We start from the raw sequence: 15,928 nt of genomic DNA, 5'->3' as shown, positions 1-15,928 counted from the left end.
TAGTTTTTAATATGAACATCATAATGTTCTTGAAATATGAATATTAGAGCACCTGTTGTCCCCCAGTGCTTACACATCTTTTGCATTCCTAGTTGCAATTATAATAGTAAAATCAAAGACTTTACAAACATTTTCAATATAATAAATATTAAAATGTATTTTACCTTCATATAAACCTAGTAAGTCTTTATATTGGAAATGAAATATGTTTGGAATTCTATATATCGGTCTTATTAAAGCATTATATACAGTACTTAGGCACTCTTGAGAGAGAAACATATGGACAATTAAAAATTAAAACATCAGGGCACCTGGATGGCTCAGTCGTTAAGCATCTGCCTTCAGCTCAGGTCATGATCCCAGGGTCCTGGGATAGACCCTTGCCTCAGGGTCCCTGCTCTGTGGGAAGCCTGTTTCTCCTTCTCACACTCCCACTATTTGTGTTTCTCTTTCTGTCAAATAAATAAATAAAAAAAATTAAAACATCATCACAGGGGCAAAAGGAACCTACCTGTTCTTCACCCACTATCAGCAATATCTTTCCACAATTATAAATTCAATCACATGACTATGCAGTGAAGTTATGAACGATTAACAAATCCATTCAAAAGAATTTAGTATAATGTTAAATTTACATTCATCCCACAGAACACGAAAGGAGATAAAGATTCCTCTAATGTCAACTCACCCAAGATGTTCATAGCACTGCTAAAATTTGAAACAACTAGATATCTCTCAATTATCTCTTTTCCCTATCAAATAGATCTACCTAAATTTAGCATTTTGTAGAAAATAATCATTTAAAACACTAACTTAAAAATTTTTTTAAAAGAGCCTTCAATGTGAACTTAGGAGAATCTTCCATTTTTACCTTACTTGGGCATCTAAATAACAAAAACTGGATTCATCAGACAAAAAATATGGTTTAATCAGGAACAAAAAGCAGACATTAAAAAGGGCATTGAAAATTAACATCATAAATAATTTCATCTTGGATAAATGTTCCATAAACAACAACAACAACAAAGATTGGTCAAATAAAATCCATCACATGAGTAAAATTTCCTTTAAAAACCCTAGGTGGTTATCATGTGTGCCATCAATGAATATTAGTACTGTAAGAAACATTAGCTAACTAGACTATACCATCATTTGTTTTCTTACTTAAGGAGGTTCTATGCCCAGTGTAGGGCTTGAAGTTCAAACCCTTGTGACCTCAAGATCAAGAGTCACATACTCTACTCACTGAGGCAACCATGATTTTAAAAGTGAAGAAAATGACCCTCTAAGAAGTCATTATCCCAAAGTCTTCCAGCTCTTTAGTTGCAAGCAAAAATCGGAATCAAAATTTCTTGGCTCTATTCATTCACTCATTCATTCACTGAATAATTTTTTACTGAGCACATACAATGGCCTTAGGCATTCAGAAATGGGTTAAAGTGATGAGCAAAATATACAAGATCTTAGCCATTTTGGATCTGACATTCTAAATAAAGAGATAAAACAAAGAAGGAAATAAGTAAAACAAAAAGACAATTTCTGATTGGGTGCACACTAAAGAATTTGGTGTAAAAATTTGCCAACTAAGAATTCAGCTGTTTGATAGTACTTCTCTTCTTAACTCTTCATATTTCTTTCCTCTTTTCAAAGTTAAAAATAAAGAGAGATTTATTAGTGATCTGCCTTTCATCCATCTTAGTGATCAAGTTCTCTCAAAAGACACACACATATTCATGAAACACATCAATATTTGTCATGCTTCATCAAACTCATGTTTGTCAGCTGTCAAACATGTCCACTTTTATTAGAGATTTCCAGTATCTGACTTCTGCAGTTTTCAGGTTTTTGAGTTTGTCCCTGTGTCATAGAAGAAGTTCAAAGACTGAAAACCCAAGACCATGTGCTAAAAATAATTTCAAAAGGTGTGTGAGTAAGGATTCTCTTCCAGAGTAAAATGGTTGTCCTTCCATGGTTATTTCTCATTCCGTGTGATTTTTCTGTGTAGAGAACAAAAGAGAGTTTGAAAGATGAGGTGGGGTGTGAATCTGGCTGCTTGTAATTCTATGAAATTATACTGACTGTCTTGTCTTCAATGTCAGACAGTAGAACTGCTTCCTCTAACTAGCAAAAGAGATGCTCAGTGCTTTTGTCTTTCATTTTTTCTTAATGCATAATTTATGTATGGCCCATTTATTAATAACCATGAAGTGTTATACCTGGAAACCTGCTCACAAAAGAACAGAATATACAGAATTAAAATGAACATTTCATAAGGTAGATATTATCTTTATATTAAAAAAAACACTTGTCCTAGTTAATTCTTTCTGAGAATGTTGGATAAAATCCAATAGAAATATTCAATTATTAATATAACCATATTTATCAAATTAAACAAGAATTCCAACTATATCCTGGTTACTGATAAATCTCAAGGGGAATAAAACACTTTTTATAATGACATATTCTACCTAGAAGAGAAAATATTTCAACAAAGCACCATTTCTGGGAGTTCCTTGAAGGCAGAGAAACTTGATTATTCATCTTGTATGTATTTTCCTTGTTTAACCTAACAGCATTACGTTGTAATGATGGTAAAATCTACAGTAGCTAATATTTATGAAATAATTAGTATTTGTGAAGCAACAATCTTCTGTCAGGTACTATTATCATGTTATGGTACCAATGAAGAGAGTTGAAATATTTTGCCCAATGTCACTCAGGTAATGAAAGAGGAAGAGCTGGGATTTGAACTCAAGCATCTGACTCCAGAAGCCACCTTTTTAACCATTAACTCTATTTTTCACAGCTTGTTTAGAGAGGAAATTTAAAAATCATTTACATTAAATTGAAATCCTGATAGATTTAGCCTTCCTGATATAAGTCATTAAGAACACAAACTTCTGGATAAATGTTGGGGTAAAAGGTAAAACATTTAGTTCACTGAATAATTCTATGTGTTCCAAACATTCTAGGCCTTGTAGAGGTCTAGAGCTGAGAAAAGGTTTTAGCAATCGTTCTAGTCCAATCCCTTCCATTTTCAGATATGGATCCAATCCTGAGTGCCATACAACTTACTAATAGCAAAACCAAACTTCCCAGTTTCCAAGTAAAAATGTATGAGTTCTTAACTGTTTCTATTTTGTTCATGCATTTCTCTGAAAGTGAATTATACCTAGACTGTTGCTTTTGTAATATGGCAGAAAAGCTCTTAAAAGTGTCCTCTACCATCCCACTTCTGATGCCTGTTACCATCTGTGATCTCCTTTCCCTAGGTGTGAATGAGATCTATGACTTGCTCTTCACCAACAGAATATGTAAAGACAGTGGGATGTATTACTGACATGTATGGGATTATTTGATTACTTACATAAAGTCATGTAGAGCTCCCATTTTTGCAGGAGCCTCTCTTGCTCTTTCTGGCTTTGATGAAGCAAACAGTCTTGTTGGAAGGTCCACGTGGTAAGGAACTGAGGAGAACTACCACTATCAGCCAATGGCCTGTAAGGACCTCCCCCTACCAGCTGGTGAGAAATGAGGCCTTCAGTCCTACATCCACGTGGAAATAAGTTACAGCAGTAACTTAAGTGAATTTGCAAATGAATCCTTCCCTAGTTAAACATTCGCCTGAGAACTCAACCCTGAACAAAGCTTCCCTTAGCCCTCTTTCAGAGGACACACCTCATCTGTGTTTGGACTCCCAATACATGGAGATCCTTAGATAATAAATGTCTGTTGTTTCAAACCACCCCGTTTAGAGCAATTTCTTACACAACAATAGAAACTTAATACATGTCTATTATGGCAAGAATCTGATGCTGCGTTTAATTATTGTCAAACTAAGTAAGTTTAGCTAGGTATAGTTTAGTTACTTTTTATGTCGTGGGAGAACCTCAGTAAATACTATTGAATGAAGGATTAATAAAAACATCTTTAACATTACTAAGGAAAAAGTGAGATCTGATCATGGTGCTATTTTTTTTTTTTTAACTTATTGCTTAAAAACACAGCTCATTCTTGATTTGTGTGTATATGGAGAATAAAGTTGCAGTCAAAATGGCTTTCCTTTGAATCTCAAGATTAGAAAAGAAGAAATGATTAGTCGCTAGAACTTTTTGGGATTTTTTTATATGTGTCATATGCATAATGCTGTCATAGCTCTGTATGTTACTTTAGGGTCAGTGCTATAAAGCACTCACTAGTGTGGCTTTTTAACAATCATTCCATGTTTAAGTTCATTTAAAAAACTGCTTTTGACTAAATTCTTCATCTTAAAAACTTTACATTACCCCTGAATAGGCATTTATTCCCTTCCTGTGTGATTCAGGCATTCTATAAAGCCTGGTAAAAAGTCTTCAAAAAGCAACTAGCTATGAAAAACAGATATGAGGATTTGAGTGTTCAGTGAAAATGCTAACCGTTTTTTTTTTTTTTTAATGTGACTATCCATAAAATTAAGATACACTGGAGCTATTTCTATAGTTATCATTTGTCATTGACTATAACATTACTAGGATTATAGGCAAATAAAGTTAAACTACAGTAGCCATTAGAACAATCTTGAATTTAAAACATAGGGCCTTCATTTTGTACCCTTAAATGAATTTGCAAAACTCTTCCCAGGCATATAACATTTCTGGTTTCATGGCTAGTGAGAGAGATCTTACCTATATTTTAAAAAATTTGGATCATCCAGTTTTGCTTCATTTTACAAGTGAAATATTGAAGTGCATGGAAGAACCAATTCAAGGACAAGAAAATGGTCAGTGACAGAATAGCATTGGCAATCTATTCTCCTGAATTTTATTAAAACACAAAGACCTCTAATATCTTGTGCATTTATCAGACATCAGTAATAGAAAGAGTCACAAAAGTAGAATATACCATTTATGTGTTCCTGTCTTGTCTTAAAATACAAGAACCTAATATGAGAAATTTTATTTTCCATAAATAGATTTATGCATTCTGATGCATCAGGGATACCAGGTGAAGGTTAATAAAAGGAAACTGGAAGAAGTCATCTCTCAAAAGAAAGGGACAGAAATGCCTGGGTGGCTTAGTCAGGTGAGGGTCTGCCTTCAGCTCAAGTCATGATCCCAGGGTCCTGGGGTTGAGTCCCACATTGGGCTCTTTGCTCAGGAGGGAGCCTCCTTCTCCCTCTGCCTGCCTCTCTCTCTCTCGTTCTAACAAATAAACAAATAATATCTTAAAAAGAAAAGAAAAGAAAAGAAAGGGACAAATCTTAAGAAATCTTCGTTGTGGAGGAGTAGGTATACAGCATGTCAACACATCAAATAATTCTTTAAAATTAATTAATAAGTAACTAGTGTTTGCTGAATCTGAATCATTAATTTCTGTACTTTTGAAAAAATTCCAGAGTTACCATTCATCATTCTAACCACACATAATGAAAACCAGAATATTAAAAATAATGAAATTTGGGGAAAAAAAAACTAGAAATTCAAAAATCTTAAATTAGTTATATATTACTGATAACACATGAAAGCATTCAGAAATTATTTCTGGAGATTATAAATTATGTTTCAATTTAATAATTTACAGTCTCTCTAGATGTTAAGTATACTACATTAGTTGAAAAAGTAGAACAACTATGTTTTAGAAAGTCCAGTATAACCAAATGCTGTCCTACTCTATTCACACTTAAAATTGAAAATCTACATTTTAGGGTTGCTTTTCATCCATTCCAGAATGCAAAATTGCATTTTTCTTATTCTACTTAGGCAAAGGAGTAAAAGTATATAGAAAAGGGAACATATTCTTTTTTTCTTTTTTAAAGAAAGGTGCAGGGGAGGCGAGTGAAGGGGCAGAGGGAAAGGGAGAGACAGAATCTTAAAGCAGGCTCCACCCCCAGCTCAGAGCCCAACGGGAGGGGGAGGGGGTGGGGGGAGGGGGATGAACACTCAGTCTCAGGAACGAAGTCAAGAGTCAGATTCTTAAGTGACTAAGCCATCCAGGTGACTGGAACATAATTATTTTTTAAGGTAACTTTTGGGATACAAAAGCAATTGGAAAAACTGAAAATAATATTTTACCAACATACTCTAAAAGAAGACCTCCTGAAATAACCAGTTTCATGGTAACACTGGGGCATCAGTTAAAATGAGAAAGCTTTCACCAGCATCTATTGGCTGGAGCGTATGAACTTTGCAACTCTTTAGAACCGCATGGTTTTCATATTCAGTATGCCTGCATGCATATATGTGTATACATAATTGCTATGCCTTGTACCAAGGATATGAACTGTGTAAAATTACTGTAGGAAGTTGTAAATGATGTATGAAATGAGAAATCTTTGCCCACTGGCAGTACATAGATAGAACAGAGATAGTGACGTGCAATCTCTTCTCTGTCATTTGTCATAGTATTCATCTTATAAAAAGCAGAACCTATCAATAAACCTGAGTGTCAAACATGCATACTAAACAATTATTTCTCTTTTTTTAGGTCTCCCCTCTTTCTTGAAAAACAGTTTACACAAACCTTTGTGCCCAAGGTAAATGTAAAAAACTTCTCTGTTAATGATTTCAATTGCTCATCCAAACACATTAAATGCAGAAATTCTAAATAGGACTGTGGAAGGTGACTTTATACTGATACTCAGTACTGCTGAGTTTTGAGCCTTGCCATCCAAGGTAAATCTTTTTATGAGGACATATATAAAGGCTTTATCTACAACGTCTAATATGCAACCATTTCGAAAAATCTGAAGGTAGCACTGACAGTTTCATCTAGCATCCCGATGGATGAAAGATTTCAGATTTCACCCTGTCATTGACTGGCAGAAGTAAATGGAACAGCACCTCTCTCCTAAATTAGTGCTAATATAAAATTATTGTGATTGACTCCTCAATCCCACTGACCAATTCCCAAATCAAATATTTGATCAAACAATGATGGTAATTAAACTTACATTTATTCATTCAATGCCATCTCATCACAACATATTATAGTATCAGGAAAACAAATCTGAGAACAGAAATAAAAACAAAATTAAAAAAATCTTTGCAAGGCAGCATATTTTTTGGGTTACAGAATTTAAGCGTAGAAACAAAAACAGAACAAGTGAAGTAAAGCTGTATCTATGTACAAAAATAAGGCCAATATGGTCAAGTAAGTTCATGAAAGCATGTGAAAGCATAAGCCAAAAATATGAGGTGATATTTTTTGTGACACTTGAACTTTATGATTTATATACACAGAAGGAAAGTTCAATATTCATGAAACTGCATCTTTCCAAAACTGGAATGTGTTCTTTCATGTGCCAGTCATGGTTTTATTAAAATAATAATATAATTAAAATACTAAAAATAACGAATATGCTCTGGCATCTGACATTTTTTAACAGGATGCTATTGATAATTCTTTCTAAAAATTGTAAAACAAGTATTTCTTTACCAAATGAGTTCATCTCTTCTTGGAATCACACTGATTTTTCTCTTACTCAATGAAGTTAGATGAAATATCTGATTTTATTTCCAATCAGTAGACCACACAGATGAGCAAATTTTGTTTTGCATATGAGTCACATAAAAATGATGGAATCGTTTTGTTCCTGTGAATAGAGTGAAAAGAGCATAAGACAAAACAATATCTGCCTTTGGTTTATTTTCTCAGAGGAATGTAAATATTATCTTATTACAACAAGCACATAAACAGCAGAAATTCATTTAAATTTTTCAATCTCAAAAAGAAAACCCTTCAAATGTTGGCTCAGTATTTAGAACCTATACATTTTCAGCAGCACATTTAAGGTTAATATACACAGATACTTTTGTTTCTTGTTTTCTTTCCCTTCCTTCCATCGCACATGCCCCATTTTGGTTTGTAGGATTCTTGTCGCTGAAGTACTACTACCCACTCAGAGCCTTGTTCAAGACTTAGCTCTTGTTACTCTTTCTAGCGTATAGAAAATTTCTCAGTTCCTCTATTCTCCTTCTTTCTAAGTATTGAAATGTACTGAAACTGTGGAACCAGGATTTTAGCATCTGACTGCTTTGCAATTCTTCTCCCATGGCATTTTCATTTTTCATTGTTTATGTGATCAAAAACACAAAAGCTGGGAAAATTCTGAGAATACCAGCTGGGTGGACAATTAAGGGAACACTTGCTGAAGTCCATACGTCAGATAATTATCCCCGCCATCCATACAGAGATGCTGTCAAATAGAGTCAGCAACCACATATTTTGTTTCCCACGAAAAGTAAAACATCTCCACTCCACCCCCTCAGCCCCCCAACCACGACCACAACGCTGGGATTAATTTATATCAGGGAAATAGGAAAAATTCTGTGAGGCAAGGAAAATAGGGCTTTCTTCTGATATTGATCAGATCCTCTGGGTTAAAACAATCAGTAAAATCTCTCTAGTTTCAATTGTATCTGTTTTTAGGTAGAGACAAGTGTTTAAAGATGATTGTAGGAGTCATATCATGAGAATACACACTTTTATTTCTCTTTGTGTATATATAAAAATGTGTCAAAATCTGCATAGGAGTTTATGCAATTCACAACACATACACATGGATCGCTAGATCAGAGATCTCCCCTATTAGGAAATATTTGTGTGGACTTTAGCTGACTGAATCCATTGAAATATTTAGACCTACTCAGTGAGAATGTTAAGTAGAAGTCAAAATTCACCACAATATTCCTTTAGCTAAAATGTCCATTAACTGTTGTCTCTTCGTGAAAATTTTGCAGGTTACCTTTGGTTAATCAGAGGAATGGAAAACATCTGTCAAGTTTTTTGTTGGTTCAAAGCAGATTTCTGTTCTTCCACCACCTACTTCCCACATTTTCTTCTGGTAGCTCTACTTCCTGCTAATCATTTTCCCTAATACTGCTCTAGAGATATTTATTCAACTGATATCTAAATTTGACATGGGAGTTAGTTTGCATTTTAAAAAGCTACATTTGTTAAAGTTTTAAATAAATAAATAAGTAATACATAAAGTAGCTTACCCCACACTTCCTTTTAAAGATATCTTTTATCCTGAAGAATAGCGTTTTGTTAAATTTGTTATATGTGATTCCTAAAATTGGGAAAGCACAGTCTTTAGTTTTTTTAGAATTCATTGAGTCATGAAAATTCACATTATTTGTAAACACTATCCATTTTCCCAGAATATAATCAGAAATTGCATGATAGATTATTTTATGATTCATACACTTTTGCTTAATCCTCATACTAAAAGGTAATTCAATTGTTTTCATGGACCACTTAATTTAACCAATTTTATTATAAGTATGAAGCCAATTATTTCTATCTATTGAGAATGTAGTTAACTTGTTTCTTAAAAAATGATCACATCTGCCATGAAGACACTATGAAAACTTTTCCATGTTGATAAATACTGATATATAATAATGCATGGTGAATTATGAAGTAATGAAATAAGAAATAGAATTTTGACTATTGGAAAAGAAAAAAAAAAATTCAGCCCACTCGATGACAGGTAACCTAAGTCTTTTAAAATAAAGATATGCAGCCCTCCTTTATGACAGCTAACTTCTTTGGTTTTGGTCCAGATAAAGTTCTCTAAATGATTATCAACATTTTTATAAATTCTTTTTTGCTGTGTTTTTAAGAGTGTTCAAAAATTGTCTGCCTTTGGCTCAGGTCATGATCTCAGGGTCCTGGGATGGAGTCCCACATCGGGCTCTCTGCTCAACAGGGAGCCTGCTTCCCTTCCTCTCTCTCTGCCTGCCTCTCTGCCTATTTGTGATCTCTCTCTGTCAAATAAATAAATAAAATCTTTTTTAAAAAATTGTCTTGATGCCTATTAGCAGTTAGTTCTATGGATTTTATTTATCAATTTATTTGAAATACAGAGAAAGTGAGAAAGACTATGGGTGAGTTGGATGGGGGAGGGCAAGAAGAGGGAGAGGGAAAACAGACTCCCCCCTACCAAGGAGGAAGTCTGACACAGGGCTCTGTCCCAGGATGCCAGGATCATGACCGGAGCCTAAGCAACCACTATACCGAAAGTTGAGCTTATTTTTTGCAATAACATAGATACCTACATTACTTGGATACCATGCCAAAACCAGACAAAACTGAATTTAAATTACAAAATAATATCTTTCTGGACTTTAAAATATTCTTTGTTTTATGTGCTAAGTTCTGGTAGCTTTAATTTTGATAATATGGGGAAATATCCGTTTACCATGAGAGGAAGAAAATTAAGTAAGTAACTTTAAAAAATTACCATTAAAACATAATTTTCACTTAAACATGGAATAAAATGAAATTCCATTGTCATTAGAATAAAATCTCTATCACATACCTGAAATATGTTTGCTGTTTGGGAAAATATGTTGTTAAATGCAAAATTGTCCATGAAATCTTGTGTAGTCAATGATTGCTTTGTATATAAAATTGAGTAGTAATCAAATTAGTTAATGACATGTAAAGCACTATTTGCAAGCATCCTAGAAAACTGAACTACCTCAACTTACATTCTACAAAAATGTGGATACCTATCTCATTTGAGCACTGTACCAAATATATTTGCACCAAATGCAAACTGATTTAAGTCCCAAATTCTAACTCAAAATTTTGTTCTAATTTTGAAGACTATATAAATGTAGAATGTAGACTATACAGCACAATAAATAACATTCTACTTTGAGTTACTTTGAGCTTCAAAGTTTAAGCATGCTTTATGGGGCATCTGGGTCACTCAGATGGTTAAGCATCAGGTCATGATCTCAGGGTCGTGGGATGGAGTCCCACATTGAGCCCCACGTTGGGCTCCCCACTCAGCAGGGATTCTGTTACTCCTTTCCCTCTGCCTCTCCCCCTGCCAATGCAATCTCTCTTTCTGTATCTCTCTGTCTCAAATGAATAAATAAAATCTTTATATTAAAAAAAAATCATGCCTTGCTAATCTCAATAACAAGTTCACTAGTATAGTATAGTTTAGTACAATATAATATTATATATTCATCTTAAGGTCTATATTTAATTTCTTTTTTATTGTTATTATAATACATTTGCTTTTATTCAAAGAGTTTTTTTGGCTTCCTTTTTTTGACATTTTTTCTCATTGATTTTCAATTTATCCATTATTTTAGCGTCTTTCCCTAATTATCTTCTTTCGTCTATATTTTCTCCACTTTAATATGAGATTTTCAATCTATGGTCAACGATTTTGTCTTTGGAATGATAATAGGGATTCAGATTCAAGCATTTGTTTATTCAACAAAACTGTCTTGAGCGGTCTGTTAGTCTTTTTGCCCCTTCAGATCCAATTTCTATCCTTCTCTACTCTCTCATTGCCTGCCAGAAAGCTGGTCTTTATGGTCTGAATCAATTGGACTCCAATCCATCAGTCTTACGATTGGGTTTATGTAATGGTGCTGGCATGAAGTAAGAGTTTGTAGTTGCTGCTTACCCTACCTGAGCCAGTAAGGCAGCCCTCTCCTATAGGTAGAACTCTTTTCCATGTTCCAGTAACTCCTGACTCCCCTTGTCTTTATGACCTAAGAACAGCTCTCTTGTCAATTTCTTTTAAACCTGTCTGTGGTTTGTAAATGAATTCTTCTCCAGATCCCTCTGGATCTGAAAAATAAATAAATAAAATCTTTTTAAAAATTTTTCTTCAATTGTCCCATTGAGCGTGTCATCTATTTCTGATAGATCTGATCTCCTACTCTATGCCTGAATTTATAGTCTTTTCTATATACAGTTTTGTGGATCTTTTGAAAAAGTTAATAATATAACCCACACTTTATACATAAAGAAATGAAGACTCAAAAAGTTTAAAAAAACTTTCCCAGACACTCAGGTAATATAGAATGTAGCCCAAAATTGAATCATGGTATCCTACTCAAAGTCTAGCACTCTTTTTCCTGTGGTTTAGTTTTCTACTACTCCCTCCTAAATGTTTTTCCATTGGTAACATCCATCAGTGATTATTTACTGAGAACCTATAGTATATTGTAATGTATTGAAAATGCATCAGGCTAAATTCATAGGTATAGAGGAACAATAGACATGTACCTGACTAGTAATCATTTTGGTCAAGGATCTCCAGCTATGAACATATTTTAGTATATCAACACTGAATTTAAGACATGTCACCTTGTGGGTCCTTGAAAGCATGAGAATTAGAATTCCTTCTGTTTATCCTTATTGACATACCAGATAGAGAGTTGGACTAATGGAAAGACAGACAAGACAGCAAACTATGAACAGATCTGGGAGGGATAAGATAACCCTGACCTAGATACCAATGCTAACCATGGAGAGAACCCAGTACGTCAGTTTATTGACAATACTAGCTAGTGGAGACTAATGAAGAAATGTAGATTCTGGGGTTCAACAGAGCTACAGAGAAACCCTGGAAATTTGTCCACAGACAGTAAAACTGTAAATTCTGAGGAAGATGGGAAACAAGAGTACTAGTAAAAATTAGGTAGGAATCCGGAATGCTATATACTCCTCAGATTTGTTCTGAGGAGTAAATAAAATAAGATATGCGAAATATGCAACCCAGTGTTTGACACAAGGCATATATACGGTATAACAAATAGCATGGGGAAAGCTACCAATAATCATGCCTCTAACAAGATGGAAACAAGATGTGGGTTGGGTCTAAGATACAAGGCACCATGTAACAGAGAGCTTAACTAGGGTAAAGAAAAAAATGGGGAATCAAGGCATGAACTGAAATGGCTCAAATATAAGCACATACCCTCCATCCATGCGGCCCCACACGACTCCAAAAGAGAAATGGTCCCGCTAACAGCTCTTCCACAGGCTTCCCTCCACAAACACTCTCAGTTCCTTCGAGTATTTGAAGTTCTAAGTGTATGATACAGATTAGACCTATTTTCCCCACATCTGACCTGTGGCTCAGATTTAACAGTTTCTTTCTAATCAACTCCCTTATTTTGAAATTTCAGGTGTTAGGAAATCTGACCAGTCATTATTGGTCATAAGATAAGAAGGGTTTTTAGGCTGAATGTTGTCTCCTCAAGATGTTTGTTAACCTAAATAATCTTTCATTGTTTCAATATTTTAATGTTTGGGGGGACTACTCCCATCTGTAGAATTTATTTGTAATCATTAGCAACACAGAGCTGGTAAGTTTTGGTGTGTTTGTGGCGGGTTCTTTCTTCTCAGAGTCTTATGAGGGAAAAGGCCAAGATACTGGGGTTTGGGGAGTTATGCTGCATTCATGCCTCTGCCGAGATTATCATTCTTTCTTGATCTGAGCCAGAAAATCCAGTTGTGTTCAAACAAATTATTAAGTTATCCATAATTATTTGTTATTCAATTTTTCTCAATTAATTTGTACATTTAATATAATTCATAATTTTAATAATGCTAATTTTTTGGATTTTTTTTCTTGGAGATGACAGAAATTAGCAGTAAAATTAATTTAGAACAATAAAGGGGATATTTTAAGATGTATAGAAAGGGGAGTAATGAGCATATACAAACGTATGAACTATTACAATTGATTAAGATGAAAGCAGCTCTAATGAAAGCAGTGTGTATTTTAGACTGATGCACAAACTTCTAGACAGATGTGCAAACTAAAAGAATAAAATAATAAATTCAAGAATAACACTATCTAGGTGCCTGGGTGGCTCAGTCAGTTAGGTTAAGGGTCTGTCCTTTGTTCAGGTTCCAGGAGGGCTCCCTGGTCAGTGGGGAATCTGTTCTCCCTCTCCTCTGCTTCTCCCCCAACTCATGCTCACTCCATCTCTCAAATGAATAAATAAAAAATCTTTTAAAAAAAGAATAACACTATACATGCATATTAATATACACATATTCTATATGTATATATAATCTGTATATGTTTATATGCATGTGAATACACAAATATAATTAAAGGGAGCATCATAAAAAAGAAAATAATGGTGTTGGGACCATTTATTAGCATTTGAAAAAATGTAGGCCAATAAAACAAACAATACTCTATAAATGTTAATTTAAAATTTTCAGTTAAAAACTACAGAACACTATCCAAACAATGGCAACACTAAACAAAAATAATTTAATAATTACTTAACTCTAGAGAGGTAGAAACTTTCAAAATTTGAAGTTATAAATAAAATCGTTAATAAAAATATTAACAAATTTGGCCATTAAAAACGCTGAAAAGTAAACAGCATAAAATAAAAGGAACATAGTCAAAGAAGAATATTTGTATCAAATGTTAGTGTTACATAAAGAATTCTTTCTAAGGGAAGAAAATGAGAAATAAAGACAAAAGATGTTATATAGAATTCAGGCAAAAGGAAATATCTTTTAGAAATTAGAAATCAAAGAGGGAACAATAATCATAGTATTTTCTAGTTAAAAAATGCAAATTAAAATATCAATGAGGTATTTTTAGTTATTATGTTTTAATAAGCTGTGTTTTTTGTTTTGTTTTGTTTTGGTTTGGTTTTTTTCTGACTCAGTACTGGTATTACTGCTATTTCTGGTGCCTGTTTAAGTTGGCAAAAATCATCCGGAGAAAAAACTAGGAAATACCTTTCAAAACTACAAAATATTCACTTTTTAATTCAAAATCAAATTTCTTAAAACATATAGTAAGAATACAGGCTTAGTCTGATTCTAAAATAAGGCATAACCTTTAGAGAAAAACTTCAAGGGCTCTCGGGTGGCTCAGTCGGTTAAGTGACAGACTCTTGGCTTCATGATCTCAGGTGGTTAGATGGAGCCCCAACCCTGAGCCCCTGCCCTGAGCCCCAGCCCAGAGCCCTGGGATGGGGCCCTCAGTCCAACAGGGAGCCTTCTTCCGCTCCCTTTCCGCCTCTCCCCCAGTGCATATACAATAAATACATAAATCTTAAAACTTTACAAAGCAGAGAATAAAAAGACAAAAAAAACCTGCTAGTAGTTATTCATAACCCCGAATACAGAATTAAGCCCAGATAAAATTTTGATAAAATTTTCCTGATGTTTTTGTACAAATACAAAATTTTATGTTGTGGAGCTCTTAATATATAAATGTATGTGTGTATAATGCAGCTTTTGCTTTGCTTTTTCATTTAAATCACTAAAAAATGTTGACAAGAATCATTTTTGTGTTTTCTACTCCTCTACTGTATATTCATGCTATGATTTATTTCATTGTTTCTTTATTATTGGACATGGAGGGCACTCTTCAGATTTCCACGGTTTAAATAATAATGCTCTCTATAATAGCCAAAGCTCAGAAACAATCTAAAAGCTGAAGAGCATGAATGGTTAAGAAGGAATACATCTAAGCTGTAAGAGTTAATAGAAAGTCTGCAGGACAATGGAAATATGCTTATGACACAATGTCTACACTTTGAATTACAATTCAGTTTGGAAACGTGGCTTGATACCTCACATCGTATAAGCATTAAATGTTCGTCTCACTTCTATTTAACAGGTAGGACTTGCAGGCTGGTCCAGCTCTGTACCCCTAGTTCTACAGTGTGTCTGTTTCAGGCACCCTGTGGGTACCCAGGATTGTTAATTATATCATTAAAAGAGTAAATCTGCTAATGCAAGGACGAAGTAAGATTAACAAAGCTTTGTTCTTTTTTCTTCCAGTGAGTTGTTTTCCTTTCTCTTGTTAGCATGTAAGCATACTTTAATCTTGGGCTTTTGGGCTGGGAACAAATGATGCTCCCTAGATTGGAAAACTGTTCCACCTTAATGCTATCCTGAGGTTACATTTAAAGAGCAACAGTTCGCTGTGTGGAGGTGGGCAGTACAGATTTATTTGCTTCCTTTTCCCTTGCATACAGAATATATCAGAGTGAACGAAACTCCAGAACCAACGTTTCCATCAGATGACACCTGTGATAACAGATGGCAGTCAGTCATGTTTTTAACATCAATACTAAATTAGAATACAAAATAATGCTGAATAGCTCTCAGAGAATTTACTTAAAGACAGCTTATAGACTATGAA

The 15,928-nt window shown here is 34.2% G+C and overlaps 1 protein-coding gene across 4 annotated transcripts in view; it reads right to left on the bottom strand.

The window, feature by feature from the left end:
- Positions 1 to 903: 903 nt before the first annotated feature.
- The window catches only part of LOC309859068 (uncharacterized protein), a 40,488-nt gene continuing 25,463 nt past the window's right edge, over positions 904 to 15,928 (bottom strand). For 2 of the 4 annotated variants that reach the window (XR_014308527.1, XR_014308528.1), the window contains 4 exons: positions 8,979 to 9,049; positions 7,414 to 7,570; positions 6,929 to 6,984; positions 904 to 1,997 (listed from right to left, as the gene is read on the bottom strand). Coding sequence is in view for 1 of the 4 variants with exons in the window: in XM_082719476.1 (XP_082575602.1) it covers positions 15,768 to 15,813 (46 nt within the window). In the remaining 3 variants the exon portion in view is untranslated. Of the gene's footprint in view, positions 1,998 to 6,928; positions 6,985 to 7,413; positions 7,571 to 8,978; positions 9,050 to 15,712; positions 15,814 to 15,928 lie in introns of those variants that run through there. The other 2 variants (XR_014308529.1, XM_082719476.1) reach the window with 1 other exon arrangement.

This window comes from Mustela nivalis (assembly GCF_964662115.1).
Source record: "Mustela nivalis genome assembly, chromosome: 2".
Taxonomy (NCBI): Eukaryota; Metazoa; Chordata; class Mammalia; order Carnivora; family Mustelidae; genus Mustela; species Mustela nivalis.
The sequence above is the reverse complement of the archived record's forward strand: the minus strand, read 5'-3'. Positions and strand labels throughout refer to the sequence as shown.